The sequence below is a fragment of the Chaetodon trifascialis genome, chromosome 6 (assembly GCF_039877785.1).
Source record: "Chaetodon trifascialis isolate fChaTrf1 chromosome 6, fChaTrf1.hap1, whole genome shotgun sequence".
Classification (NCBI taxonomy): domain Eukaryota; kingdom Metazoa; phylum Chordata; class Actinopteri; order Chaetodontiformes; family Chaetodontidae; genus Chaetodon; species Chaetodon trifascialis.
In genome coordinates this window covers 6072566-6088137 of record NC_092061.1, presented here as the reverse complement: position 1 = coordinate 6088137, position 15572 = coordinate 6072566, and the positions used below count along the sequence as shown (strand labels likewise).

At 42.3% G+C, this 15572-nt stretch overlaps 1 protein-coding gene across 2 annotated transcripts in view; it reads left to right on the top strand.

Moving 5' to 3' along the window:
• Nucleotides 1-15256, top strand: part of LOC139332749 (GDNF family receptor alpha-2-like) — a 45252-nt gene extending 29996 nt beyond the window's left edge. For both annotated transcript variants that reach the window (XM_070964836.1, XM_070964835.1), the window contains 4 exons: nucleotides 4734-4846; nucleotides 5877-6017; nucleotides 9693-9835; nucleotides 14044-15256. In XM_070964836.1, coding sequence (XP_070820937.1) covers nucleotides 4734-4846; nucleotides 5877-6017; nucleotides 9693-9835; nucleotides 14044-14181 — 535 coding nt within the window. In that variant the 3' untranslated portion in view covers nucleotides 14182-15256. The remainder of the gene's footprint in view (nucleotides 1-4733; nucleotides 4847-5876; nucleotides 6018-9692; nucleotides 9836-14043) is intronic.
• The last annotated feature ends 316 nt before the right edge of the window (nucleotides 15257-15572 follow it).

Genomic DNA, 15572 nt, shown 5'->3' with positions numbered 1-15572 from the left:
TGACGATCAGTTTATGCGACAGTGACAATAGGACATTAATGAGAGAGAGGAGGGGAGAGATAAGGTTGGCAGAGCTCATCAGAGAGAAGAAGAAAAGAGGAAAAGCAGAGCTCAGAGAAACATCTTTTGTTTTTCTCATTTGCTTCATGTAACCTGCTATTATGTTGGCAGCTATTGTGTCATGGTTATTGTTATGCTTTTGTAGACGACTGAGAGATATGGTTTCTAAAACCTCTCTAGGCTGAAGACTGAGGGAAGTGATAAGAGTGAAGAGCCGTAATTTCACATTTAACAGAAATTATCAGCCATAGAAGAACGCATATTTGTAGGCAGAGCGCGGCGAGGAAGTCTCTAAACCAGACAGAACTCTCAATAGACAGTTGTTTTTAATGTAGAAAGGAAGCTATTAGAAGACTTTGGAGTCTGATAGCTGTTTTTCCACCTGCCCCTCCTTCTTCATGAGGAAATGGTTTCCTAGACTGACACTCATCTGATTTGAGTCACATTGTTTGTCACGGGCATCAAGCGATAGGAATAAGAATCCATATAAAAAGCCATTAGTTTTCTATTACTGCCAAGCTGGATGGACAGGCACTCAGCGCTCAGCCGAATCACTGTGTTTAAAGTGTCAGGTTGGTTGAAAGAAGTCTACCTCTGTGGGGGCTCCCCTGCCACTTCCCTGGGGGCTGAGTGGCTGAAATGACCATAAAACTCTGTTGAGCTAGACAGCCTGTAATTTCAGCAGTGAGTGGCGCTTTGCCGAGGTATAATGGAAAGCCCGTGGAAGCCATGAAATTTGCTGCATCCCGGTGTTGGAACACCATTGTCTGAACACTCAGGACACCTCTCTAAACTTTAAATTACTGTTTTTAAGCCATCATTGTCTGCAAGAGCTCTGCATCTAAAAAGAAACACAGAGCTTGTTCGGTTTTCTTTAATCTTCCGCGGTCTTTGCCATTCGAAATCTGACATTCACATTCTTTACTAGCATGAAAGTAAAAGACCTTTTGCCCAAGAGAATTTGAAAAATGGAAAATGTGGTTATAAAGGTTGCTTTGTATCGGCACAATGGAGTTGTTCTTTCTCCCCTCTGTCTGTTGTATCTTTTCTATCATCTGTGGCATGATTTTGGGCACAAGTGCCTTCTTTCACTGAGAAGAGAAATGGATGAGAGAGGGCTTTGAGTGCAGAGGACAGCTGTGGAGAGGGATAGGTTTGTATTTGGCTCTTCTTTTTGTGTGTGAATTAACATTATGCACTGTGTATCACTATTTGAGTGTGTGTGAGTTTGCGTGTGTGTGCATCCATATCAGTTTTGCAGCCATGGTAGAGCAACCATACGTCCCGTTTTCTGGAGCGTGGCTTTAGATGAGATGTTAGCAGCATGTCACATCGAGAGGCTCTCCGGGTGATTTGATAGGAGGGCGGATGGAGATGGAGTTGGAGTAATGAAGTGAGTCTGAGTGGGGTTTGCTGCTTGAGGCCTGAGCCCATCACACCACACTGGCTGCATCTCTGCTGTGGTGAAAGACACACAGCGAGAGACACAGTCAGAGAGACAGATTGTAACCTCATCGCCACCCCACATTCCCCCTCAGCCAAATCTGTTTGTCTCCGCTCTTCTTATTCGACTGTAGCAGACTTGAGATGCAGCATAACACTTAGCACATTTGTCTCGAACTCATTGCAACCGCAGAAGACTTCTCTGTCTGATTGTCCTGTGCTCTGGCTGCATGTATCCTTCTCTGCGAGTTTCCTAAATGACAATGTCCCGCGGCCGAAAGAAATGGATCCAGTGCATGCAGATAAATAAGCAGAGGCTCAGTATCATTACAGTGCATCTAATCTAATCCAATTATTTTAGAACTTTATGAATAAATGATCCAGGAGCACCGCTGTAGAACATATAAGTGACACAGCTGCAATGCATATTTGAAGACAAGTATATAAATGTGTGTGACATTAACACTGTACCTGTTTAGGCCACTGTGGCCTGCAGTGATGTGCACAAATGTTCATTTTGCTCAGTGCATGAACACAATACTGTAGCTGCATCTGTCAAAGTTTCTCACTAACGACAGTATAATTCAGTGACAAGATAAGTGAGTAATGTGTTAATGTAATGAATCCTTTACTCTTTTGCTAATCGTGAAAATATGTATTTAATGGTGCTATATCTGTAGCATTTTAGCATAAGGTGATTATTATTACATGCATGTTGAGAAACTTGGATAATTACTGACTGGGTAAAGACTTTTACATGTTTTCTCTTTGTGAAATGCATTTTGTAGAACGTCCTTTAGATTGCTTTATGGAATGAAATCAGCAGAGAGAATATTGTTCCTGCAGAACAAATGAAGGTACATTCTTTTAAAATCTCATCTACATGGGCAGCACAGCAAAAGAACGAGCAAAAAATGAGCTGAGAGCACAAGAATAACGAATGAAAAACATGCCTGACTCAAGAGTAGATAGGTTGTTAGAGTTTGGCAGAATAACACTGAAAAATTCACTGAAAGAAAAACCTTCATGTCCTCAGCGAAATCAAACAGAAACCACCCGACTGAAAAAAAAAAAAAAGAGAAAAAACAAAATGCTGTCTCAAAGAAATAGTTGGACATTTTTGGAAATAGTGGCTTTATTGCAAGAGTTCCATGAGAAGATGAATGCCGTTCTCGTGTCTGACTCTTAAAAATCTGAAAATACACACAGGAGATAGTTAGCCGAGCTTAGCATAGAGACTGGAAATAGGCATAAGAGCGACCCTGACTGTGTCCAAAGCCGGGAAAAAATCTCTAACACCAGCACCTCTGAAGCTTATACACGTTATATCAGAATAAGCCGAGCTGTTTCCAGTATGCTAAGCTAACCATCTCCTGGCTCCGGCTACCTAGAGTGCAGGCATGACAGTGCTGTTGATCTTTTTATAACATTCTGTAACAAAGCAAATAAAGGTATTTCCTAAAAGGCCGAACAATTCCTGTAATTGTGAGAAATAAGCAGCAACAACAGCACTGGCTTGAGATCCAGGCTGGCTCTCTGGCTGCTAGCTGGATGGTGAGTCATTTCTTTATGCTAATTAAAATGTGTCACAATTAATCTGACAATGATGTATTGCTATTAAAAGTCCCCTCCCATAGTACCCTTTGAAAAACAGCATAACAAATGGCTAAATAACAGACTGAAAAAACAGGGGGGTGGCTATCAGAGCAGCTATCATAAATGAGTCACGTCACCTGTTGTTTATGAGGGAGCAACTCAACAATTTGCCACCAACTGAATACCAGCCAGGAAGCTCATTCAGGTCTTATCCACACATATTCCAAACAGATATTTTCCCCTTCCGTGTTAGAAAACATTCTGCCCACACAACCTTCCTTCTACAAAATATTTCTGCACACACAAGAAAGCAGAAAGAATTCTGCTCAAACAAGCACACCAGGTCAGCAAGAGGCGATAAAGTCTACATCAACGGTATATCAAACACCAAAGAAGAACATTCTTGCACGCATAGTGAGCTTAACTTATTTAAATAAAATTATCTAAAAGTGTAGTTACATTTTAGACTTGAATTCAACCCACTAGTGCCAACAAAGAACTTACATTTATGCTAATGAAACATGGACACACATGTAGTCCGCCATTGTTGATGCTGTTTCAGGTGCATATTCATTTTCACAAAATACTGAGCGAATTGATCGTTTCGTAAATGCTCCCTTTTCGTCATCCACACGGAAACCTGAGTTTTGAAATATCTGCACGTTGCGGTTTTAGTAGCTAAACTGCTGTTTGTGTGTGTGAACGAGAGGCCAGAACTCAGAGGAAAACGTTCGTTTTGCAGTCTGTATACATGTGGACAAAGCCTCCGTCGAATGCACTGAATAAACCTATTTCTGTGTTTATGTGTGTGTGTGTGTGTGTGTGTGTGTGTGTGTGTGTGTGTGTGTGTGTGTGTGTGTGCAAGCGTGTTTGTGTGTGCGTGCTGGTTTGTGTTCACTAAGGACAAGACAGCCTGAGGTACGTTATAGTACCTTTGAACTTAAGGCTGCAAAAAGTGGTCAGACCAAGTCAGAGTGAATGACTCATGGCAGAGAGAGACGCAGAGATAGAGAGCAGAGAGAGAGAAATGTGCAATGGATTGTGATTCACTTAGTGGGCAGCTGTGATGTGAACAGTACAGACAGTGCAACTTTGCACACGCTACTCCCAATAAAGCTACTTAAGTGGATTAGCAATGCCACCCCGGGGGCCTCTGCAGACTTAAAGCTCTTATCGCAAACACACACCGAAACAAAACATACTATTTTTATCAGTTCCTTTGGTTTGTGGGGAAAATGAGTTTAGGATACAGTTGAGATGTCCAGGATAAGCATGGAAGTAACGGCCAGAAGAGGCATATGATATCTTTCTCATTCTTAACCAAATGCACGACCAGCGGGTTTATGTTGCATGCCGTGAAGAGAGTGAGTAACTTGTTGGCACTGAGGTGCGCGTGAGACCTCGTTGCTATTCAGGACACCTGTTGTAGCGGCCCGGAAACAGATGTTGCATATACTTTACCAGTTTGATGTTCGTCACAATTGGCAGCTGCTGCAGAGTAAAAATGGTGCCAAAAAATTTGGCTCTTTGCTTTGAATTTGTGTATGTGTATGTATGTTCGTCTGTCACGCGCTTACGACTGAGCCCCTGCCTCTCTTTCTCTGTCTGTGCTGTGATTCATGTTTGTTATGCAGGTCGAGGCTCGCTGATTACATGGTGAACTGCTGGGTGACTCCGCACACAGTGAGCACCTGTCCCAACCAAGACAATCACCAAGCCTGCTTGGCCTCCTACGCAAGGCTCATCGGTCAGTACTGGCATGGCTGCGGGTGATGCTGTTTTGCAGTGAGAGTGTGTTTGTGTGTGTGAGAGAGAAGAGCGGGGGGTGAGAGAGCGGGAGACACACATAAATGCACATTTACCTCCAAATATTTTTCTCTAATTTCAGATACATGGTGAGATAAAGAGCGATGGTTACAGACAGTGTGACAGCAGAAAACCCTACCTTCACTTTTATCATGAGGAGCAGGCAGAGCAGTGAGACTCTCATTTTGCTCCCTCCTGGTCTGATATCTCCCCAAGCACACTGGACATCAGTTCAATACAAGAAGCAATTAGGAAGTAGAGGCACAGAGAGAACGTTTACTTAATTAAAACTCTTGATGACCATCTGTTTGCTCATAGTAAATGTTGCTCAAACAATGTGCACAGACCAGTACATGCACATTTTTCAATCCCTGCCAGCATTTGATAGCAGAACCTTGGTGATGTTGCAGCTGCATCACAGAGCTCACAAAGAGTTCCAAATGCAAATTTACATGAAATAACTTTTTTTCCTCTGCATAGTGGTTTCTGAAGTGTTCACATTTCTGTATCAGTCACTGCTTCTCCACCATGTGTCATAAATTGTGCAGTATGAAGTGATAATATGCCATGGCGCTTCCTGGATTTCTCTGGAAAATGCTACACAAAGTGCATCTAACACCCCTGACTCCAGCTGAAAGCACCAACACAGAGAGACATTTGAAAAGCAAAATGTTTTGCTACGGCAGTGCTATATTGAAACAGCGCACACACACTTCCTAAAGCACCTACTTTGCAAAATATTCATAACATAATGGCCTCTTTACAGTACATCTAAAATAAAGCATTACAGAATGCTTCACCTTCTCATAAACTCAAACAGTGCAAACCTATTCCTATGACTAACATCTTGTTGTCCATTTTATACATTATTTGCAATAAATGTAGTCCATTATTGTCCATTAGTGACCCATATGTAACTGTTTGTCCTAATGTGTGTGTATGTGTGTTTTTCTCTGTGGATGCCCTCACAGGGACAGACATGACTCCCAACTATGTCGACAGCAGCTTCTCCAACTGGACTATCTCCCCGTGGTGCACCTGTAAGGGCAGTGGGAACCAAGAGGAGGAATGCATGAACTTCCTGCAGTACTTCACCGATAACACATGCCTAAGTGAGCCGTCCTGACACACTGATACTCTGCATGCATCTGAAATGTGTTTTGTAACTGATAGGGATCCAGCAGTCATGTAATACTGATAAGATCACGGGCGTGTGATGCAGTAGTTTCTCCTGCTGCCATGCAAGAGTAGAGCGAGCCGTGAACTTTGATCTAATGCAACTATACTGTTCTCATGTCAGATTCTGCTGTTCAGTGTCACAGCGCTCCAGTGAGATGAGCGTGGATGTGATGCTCTTGTGGAGCAGATGGCGGTGGAGGGACTGAATGTGGAAATAATGAGGGATGGGGCTGAAGCCATGGAGCTGCATGCTCTTCAGCCATCAAAGGATTAAAATGTCAAAAGAAAATTAAGTTAGTTTAAACTGTAATTAATTAATTTTATCATTGTTATTAGAATATAATTAATAAGTTCTATTTATTTTGATAAGAGGAAATAAAGCTGGAAGGATTAAGTGAAAATATGGATGGATGGATGGATGGATGGATGGATGGATGGATGGATGGATGGATGGATGGATGGATGGATGGATGGATGGAATCTTGAAATTTATCTGCCTCACAGTTTGATTTATCCATGAATGGAAAATTTTTACCATTATCCATGAACAGCCCTTTGCCCACTGATTAAGCTGGAATTAAATGTTCTTAGTTTCTCAGAAACTAGTCATTTCTTATCATTTCTCATCCCTCCTTTGGGCAAGATCTGCCCAGACTTTAATACAAAAGAAACCATTTGCATGTCATTTTCACATTCAATCTGAGAGAGTTAAAGGGCTTATCCCTTACGGAAGAAAAATGTCATGAAAAGGAACAGATCTAGCACAAAGAAATAAGAGCAGAAGCTAAAATACATATCATCTGTACATTTTATGCATAACACACAGGGCACAGCATGACAGAGTGGTTCCCTCAAACATCCTTATGCTTTTTACTGAGGAGTAAAATACAGCGAGCTGCTTGCTTGCTATGGCGGAGCGAGCAGTGTCATCAGTGCTACAAGACACCATTGCCTTTAACATGTTCCATTGTGTGGATAATGCTTTCAGACCATTTCAATAGATTGCTGGGGTACCGTTTTAGCTGAGTGTGCAGGATGAGGGATGAGGCTGGGAGCTGAGGAGGCGTCTTGAAAAATAACACAAAATGCAGCATCTCCTCTCTGCAGTCAAGGGGAACAGGCGATAAACTTCGACACACCAGAAAGGAGAATATACACAAAAATACACTCACTATACAGTACTATACACATATATTTTTACATATCCAGATGATCTTCAGCTCCCTGTGACCCCCATCAACCCCACAATCTCACACCTGTATTTCTATTTTCACTGTTTCCGCAGAGTAAGTCCTTTTTCAGCATCTGCTCACCACAGGAATCATCATATAGGTCATCTGTGCAAGTAGGTTATTGCGACCCATATTTAAATTTATTGTTAGGCTGCGACCTCTAGTGGCCGTAGTAATTATGATGACAGCAAGGGAGGAGGTCAGGTGACGTAGTATAAAGAACAAGAAAACCCACATGTGGAGAAGGTGGGGTGGATGGACGGCTGGGCCAAACAAACACAGGACTTTCATTCAGGACACTGCTGTGCCATCTAAAACCCAAAGTTTAAGTTATTTTAACTTATTTATTGTGCTTAAGGTACGTAACAGATATTCTAGTTGCGTTTGTAAGCCAAACCGTCTTTTCTTTGATGCCTAAACCTAAGCAAAGTGCAGCTGTTTCGGATGCTCTTCATGGTCAGATATGTCGTTTTGGGAGTCACTGGCAATTGATCTATATTGACTGTTTAGGTATGAGGACGTGTTGCCTTTTTTACACTGATTGACGAACCAGAGCACGCAAATTAAAACCATGCCAGATGAATCATTTATTATCCACACTCTCTCCCACTCTCTTCTTACATGATCAAGCAAAGGAATAGCAGAGTAGCTCCACTAGTTATTCAAATATGTGTGGAGGCCAACAGAAAAAATTCCAGCTGACAGGATATTATAATTAGAGTGCAAACATAGTCTGAACCCCGATTCCCCTCATTCCTCTGTCGCTGTTCCTTGTGTTCTCTCCTCCCTTATCTCTTACTCCATCTGTCCCTGCAGGTAGGGCAATGCATGCAATGCCCAGGAGTTAAAGGAAAACTTATCCAGAGTCATTAAAAAATTGAATTGCTATTGGCAATGAGCTTAATCACTCAGTTGAACATTTGGGTGCAGTAAAACATCCTGTGTGGAGACCCTCCAGCCAACTAGTTTGATTTATGACTCTATATCCTACATCTTACAGCATCTGTAGGGGGATAGCTAGCTATAGCCGAGCCTGACAAACAGATGCGTAACATCACATGTCTCAGCAGTACTTCACTAGCTCTTTACTGCTAGCATTAAAGTTGTTAAGCTTCACTGGCGATCTCTCTTCCACTCTGTGCTTTTATTTTCCCGCAGCAGCCCAAATCACCAGTGTTGAACAGAATGAGAAACATGAAGGTTGCTTTTGCACTTAAGTGTGCAGGTGTATGCGCGCGCCTTTGTGTATGTTTTGCTCTACAGTGTGTTTACTTGTGCGTGTTTGTGCACGTGTGTGTAGGTGGTCAGAGGATGTGACAGACAAATCTATGGGGCCACGCATCGGAAGCACTGAGGACAGTGTGTGCGTCCATCCGATTATGCATGTGTGTTCCACAACTATCCCATTTGTCCTTTGTGTGGTGGTGGGGAAATGCCATTTCTCCTTTGTTTGGGAATGTTTTGAATTTGATCAGTCACATAAATCTATTCAAAGTCATCTCTGCATGCTGACCTTATAATGGAGGTGGTTGCCAAGCAATTACATGCCTTGCCTTCTCTCTGGCTGAACAAAGAGAAACAAGCCTCGTGTTTTAAACGGATGAGCAGTGAAAAGGTACTCAGCCCCTATTTTACCATATCTGGCTGAAAAGCTGACTGAACAGGGATTTATCACATTTTTGCAGAGGCGCACACATGCACTTATACACAAAATTACTCAAATGCATACAGTACATATGCAGGCGTATCCACAAGTACACATATGCATTCACAGGCTTCTGTTCTCTGTTAGAGCTGATTGATTTGTTTCTTTTAAAAGACTCCATTTGTGAGTGTACAACTGCTGGCAAACACAATTGGGGTTCATCATCTCAAGTGCTAGTATTTGGTCAGCTTGTTGCAATTTGAGAACGTCTGCAGCAAAATAAAAAGGCTTTTGTAATGAGACGAGGACACGAACCAAAGTTTGTATTTGATAAATGTGTCCATTGTGTCTCAGCAGGATTCTTTATAGAAGGATAATTACTTGCTAAATTGATAGCATGAACATGTTAGATTCAAAAATGTTAGACAGTAATGTAAGATAGCAAAATGCTCCCCAGTGGCAGATTTCACAAACAAACCTCTGACTGCTGGTTTTGATTAGTTTGGTGTGCAACTCTCAACCTTACTGACAAAGCAAAAAGACTAGCTCTATGTACTCCTTTTACTCCCCGCTTCCTCAATCCCGCTCCACCCTACCCCCCACCCCCTTCCATCGGTTGCCAAAGATTGGGCAGGAAACCAAGAAGTTGACTTAGAGCTGTCTGTCTGCTAGCTGGCTCCTTGCTGGGATGGCAGACAAAAACAAATGACTTTATATCTCTGTCCCTGCAGGAAATGCCATTCAGGCCTTTGGTTACGGGATCGACAACATGCACACCAAAAACGTGTCTGTCCCAGGGCCCTCAGTAACGACGAAGACGGGGTCGGACTGGTCGACAGGCACCTCAGAACCTCCCTTTGTCACCATCCCAAAGGTAATAGGTTTGCATTGATTTTTTCCATTGCATTAAATTCACATATAAAATGTAATGCAAAGTCATTATTTACTGCCTGCTTGTCAATCAGGTAGGCTTTTTGAATCAGGGGTGTTAATCCTGCAGTCTATCCTATCATATATAGGTCACCTCATTTTGCGAAGTTTAAACAGAAATGATTTTGTTGCTGCAGCACAAATATATCCATACATGCACAAATCCATATATTTCAGCAGTTTCCAGCAACTTCTTTGCATAAATTTGTCAAAATGGACCTATCACAAGACAAACCACAAAAACACTCCTCCACTCTGCTTCCATGAAAGGGGGATTTTGTACAGACACAAAATCATGAAGCTCAACACACCGCAGCATTCACATTCACATCACATTCAATCTCTATGCTTGTTAAAGCAATTGGCACATCAGAACAGACGTTTTATGATAAGACAGTTTATGCTACACCCAAGATGATGACATTTGGTTGAAATATTATATTTCTCTCTCGCACAATGAAATAGTGAAGGAAATGGGAGGTGGGGGTTTTAATCTGGATTAGAGCTTCTAAAATACTGGCCCAGGGCCTGTTCTCTGCTGAATGCCGTCTACTCTGAAGACTGCAGTCAACTCGGCTGTAACAGAGTTCACCGTCTGGAGCAGAAAAGCATCACTCTTTGCTGCGCTACAAGAATGCACGCGTGTTTGTCTTTTAATAGAAGTGTACTTCATTTTCTCTTCAAAGAAAATGTGAAAATGACAGAAGCGTATTGTCCGCCGAAGACTCTCTCAGGATAGGAATATTTCACTGCACTTTGGGCCAATGAGAGATTTTGCTTTTTTCAGTTGTTTTTTTTTATCTATCCATTCAGTTTGATTAGTTTTCACAATGAAATATTGTTCTGTTTCACAGATGTATTTTAGATGTGCCGTGCAGCCTTCTGGTGTAAGATTAATGATGTGTTTCACCTTTGCAGGAGACCTAGTTACCAAGCTTGGCTGTTTTAGACACTGGAGTATAAAACTGTACTTTGTAAAAACTGCTGCAGCTGTTGCTGCTGCTGCTGCTGCTGCTGTTGTTGTTAATGTCATTCCTCAGCGACTACTACATATATACACAGAATTCAAGCAGCGTTTATGAATGCAAATTTGCATGCTGAATGAATGACTCCCATTAAGACATTTATTTTGAGTAATTCCAGGGGCTTTCACAGCCATTAAATGGTCACACTGCACCCGAGTCATACAGTATTGTCCTTTACACAGAAATCCTCATTGTTGTGAAGACAGCAAATTAAAACCTTAAAAATGAGGAGAATTAATGAACAAGCGCCACCGATTACAATAACAGTGTGTAATATTTGGGGAAGGTGTTGGAGAGAGAGCAAGAGAGGGGATGGTGGGAAGGGAATGGGTGGTGGAACTGCTCTCTCCAAAGGTTCTGTGTATGTATGTCAGTATTGATGCACCGCTCTGTGCCTGTCTCACTGCAGCGTGGTGTTTAATTTATTGTAAAAATGGTAATTAGGAAACAATAAGACGTGTGATTACTCAAGCAGGAAGTTTATAATTAGAGAGGGAGCTGGTAGGACATTTTGGGCGGCCCTGCGTTCTATGCTATGCCTATGCCTGGCAATTAAAACTTGTCAAACTTCCCTGGCAGATAAATTGGGGGAGTGTTGTTATGGTATGAGTCCTCCTGGCAGAAGACTGACTGTCCAAGACTGTAAATCTTAAGCCTGCCAACTAACAGAATACATTGAGTGGGGGATGGATGACAAACGACCTGTAATATGAGTTTCAGTTAGAGAAGAGTAAGTATAGGTGGATCTGCGGTTTGTAACTAGGCCTGTCCGCGTCAGTCATCCTGCTCTCGTGTAATGTATAGAGTATATTCAGCTAATTTAGATGCAGAATTCTTCAAAATGCCACAGCTTTATTTGTTCAGTGAGTAAATATGTGGGCTGAAGCTTAGTCCTTGGAGCCTTGTAAGTCAGCAGGGTAGCCACCACAAGTCCTGCCTTGTTTACATGGAGAAAAACAATGGTTTTCCCACATTTGAACAAAGTTCTCAGGAGTATGATGAGGGAAATAGCAAACCCTCAGTGCTGTTTTTGCTGTTTTCACAGGGTTGGTGTGGGTCCCCTAGATAAGACGGATGTAGTGTGTCTCATAATTGTGATCCTGATCTGAATTTTAATGCCATCACTTAACAGATTCTTGAGCAAGAAATGAAGTTGAAATATTAATTTCTATTGCATTTCATTTTCAGTTAAACCCCCCCACCCACCCCCACCACATACACACACCACTGTCGTGTGTTGATTTTCAGCCCAGTTGAAAGGAATTGATTGTGGACAGAAACTACGTAACTCAGGGTTACTCGATAACTAGCCCTGGGAGATGCAGCTCTGTTGCACTGTTAATTTGACAATGTGCTGATTGGTAATGAAATCAGTCATGTCTGCATGTGTGGTTACCTGTTCAATAACATGAGCGATGTGCTCTTATCAACAGCTTAAATAAATGCTTGAAATAAATGCTTGTGAGCGTTTGCCATCCTCTCTCTGTCCATATTAAAGCATGAGTAAATGATTGTGTTTTGACATTGTCTGTATTCCGTCACGGTGCATGCATGTGTTTGCATGTGTTTGTGCTTTCAGTTGTGTGTTTATGCGTATGTGTACCTTCTCATGAGCCTGAGTGTATGTGAGGATATTGGCTGCAGCCAGAGATCTGGACTCATGTCAACAGGCTGCTGCCACACATCACTGCCCTCGCTAATTAATTGGCTTTTAGTCGCGGATGTGTTTGGTGCATTGTCAAGCTACCCATAGCTTCCCCCCACTCTTTTTGGCAACTGTCATTTGACCATTTCTTTGTAGCGCATGCACAAGTATGCACAAGCCCAGGTACTGTGATAACTGCAGCTACATATTTTAGATAACCCTCCTTTCACTCCCTCACTCTCCCTCCTTCCATTTTTCTCTTTGCAGGAAAAAATATCCCTGTCAGGTTAATATAATTCAACACTATTTTCCGTTTCATTATTTATTTTCTCGTTTATATGTTGCCTTGTTCTGGTGGAAGATGAGGCGCTGGTAGATAACATCTGAGTAGATGTTTTTTTTCTGTGTACAGGGAAATGGACCAAAGTGCAATCTCTGCAAAGGTTACATTGGTGAAGATGAGTTGAGGGGATGGTGGTGGTGATGGTGGAGGAGGAGGAGGAGGAGGAGGAGAAGAAAATGTTTCATGTTCCTTATGATGTGCCTCTGTATTGCTGTGCTGGACTGAAAATGGTGCCTCCGCAAATTGAGCGAGACTGCTTTAACTTGGAGGCAAATGGTTATGCTTTGTGTTACAAGAATCCGAGAAAATTGAAAAAGTATTCAAAATGCTAACAATTTTATGGAAAGGCACATAATAAGGCCATTGTAGTATGGATATAACAGTGGAACTCTGGAGGCCATGGAGTTTAATATCTGGACTGATGTCTTCCCACTGCTTTCTTCCATTATGTGAACTGTGGACTAAACTGCATGGCTTTCTCTCAGTTTGCACGCTGTTCATGAATTTATTTTCTTTTGTGCATAAGAATAAACGTTGTAGTGTTTTGACTGTGCATAGCCAAACTGCATACAAGGGGTCTTGCAAGTGTTTTGTTCGGCCTTTACTTGCTGTAATTTATGCCTTATGAAATATTTAAAGCAATCCACAGCTGCTGCTGGCTTCTGTAGTGTGTGTTTGGCTTCATAGCATGTTTTTCTTGTAAATAAAGTCTGTAATGATAGCTTTAAAAACTGTTTAGAGACTTGCTGGCACAACCTAAAAGAGTTTAAAAAAAAAAAAAAAAAGTCCTCACAAGAAGCTTTCCTTTGTTGCCAACTTGTTTAAGAAGCAGAGAGCATACTAAGCAGCCGGGGCTTGAAATACACTTCACATATCAAAACATTTGGTGGATCAAACACTTAATGTTCGTGCCAAAGTGGGTCTGCCATGGATACATGTCATTTCTCACTCTTCCTCTGACTTTCTGACTCCTGTTTTCTCTTCTTCTCCTCAGCTCTGACCCTGTCCTGCCTCACCTCCCTCCTGTCTCCTCCTTCTCCTTTCCCTCATCAAATGCCAGAACAAGAAAGCAGCACGAGTGACTGAGTCATGTCTAACCTTCACACATCTCTCTCCCTCTGTGTGTCCTATCTGCCCAGTATCCTGAACCAAGCGTCAGTGGCCCGGGCAAAACCCCGGCCCTGCCAGAGGATCACTCTGCCTGTCTGTGTGCCAACGTCTGGGCTCTGGTTCCCGGCCTGGCTTTGGCTCTGGTCCTGGCCCAGCATGCCTTATAGAAGCGCCAGGAGGAGAAAAAAGAGGTCATCCACCCACAAGCTGATCCCAAAAGCGGAAGGTGTTATTTCTGAGACTGATATTAAGAAGGCTGAATCTCTGGGCAGTTGACATAAATGGCATTTGTGAGGGAGGAAAAAAACAAAAAGAAGAAAAGAGGTGGAAAATATTGAAATTTTACAATTGTGAATTTGTCATTCATTTGATGTATTGTTAGGGCGGACCACAACTGTGACGAAGCACATAGCTTTAAAAAGGACCCGTGGCAGGAGAGGCTGTGAAGGCCGATTTCTGGGAATGACTCTCCCTCTGACTGAGACACAAAAACCTGGAGGACTGAAGCTGATCATGTCAAAGACTTCTGCACATTTCTCACAGGGAGAGGGGGAATGAACAACATAATTAAAAGAAGACAGGATTGACAGTAAAGAAATTGTAGCAGAGAGAAAAGGAATGAGCAAGAGGTGAATTGGGTAGAGTGAGAGCGAGAAAGAGACATATTTCTGCTATCAGTCACACTTTTTTTGTCTTGAATTGGTTCTCGACTTAATCTTCTCTTGGATGAACAGACCACAAATTTAGGGGCGGGGATGGGGGATGATTACATTCTGTCTTCAACACAAGTGTAAACTCTAAACTGTAAAGCCTACTCAGTGTTCTAAGTGTTGGTATAGTATCCGTGACCATAATCAATCTACCGTACAGCTCTTTCATTCGGGCGCTACAGTAAACTTTTTCAGCAGACTGCGAAAAAGAACTAAAGACGACGACATTACCAGTTAATGGTTCTTTGGTCATGTGAGATGTTGTTGTTGATGACCGTGGGTGTACGCCATACGTCCACCTGCACATGTGTATATTTCTGTCTCTATGTATATAAACAACACTTTTCTGTCATTCAACCAAATGATATCTTCAGTACCTTGAATGGACATTACTGTACGCTAAGACGTCTCTGTATTGAGTATTGGTACTAATGGAAGGCCTTCATTATCTGCGTTTATATTTGTCTATAAAGGTTTGATCACAAAGAATGTATACAGGGATGAGATTAAACGAGCTCAAACTGCTTGGAAAGCCATAACCCGTGTGTGAGTATCATCCTGTGTTCACTGAGCGTGTGTGGACAGTTATTACAGTGTGTGTGCGTGCGTGCGTGCGTGCGTGCGTGCGTGCGTGCGTGTCCGTGTTTACATGCAGGAGAAAAGTGGCTTATAAGGAGCAGTTTAAATTGCCAGCGTGGGAGTTCATTCAGCCCCCTCAGAGAGCTGAGGTTATGATGCATGGTGTAATTAACAGTAGGGTTTTTGGAGAGTTGGGACAGCCACCCGGTTCTGGAGAGTGCATGTGACCCTTCCTTTTTACTCTGCTGTTCCTCCTTTCATAGAATATT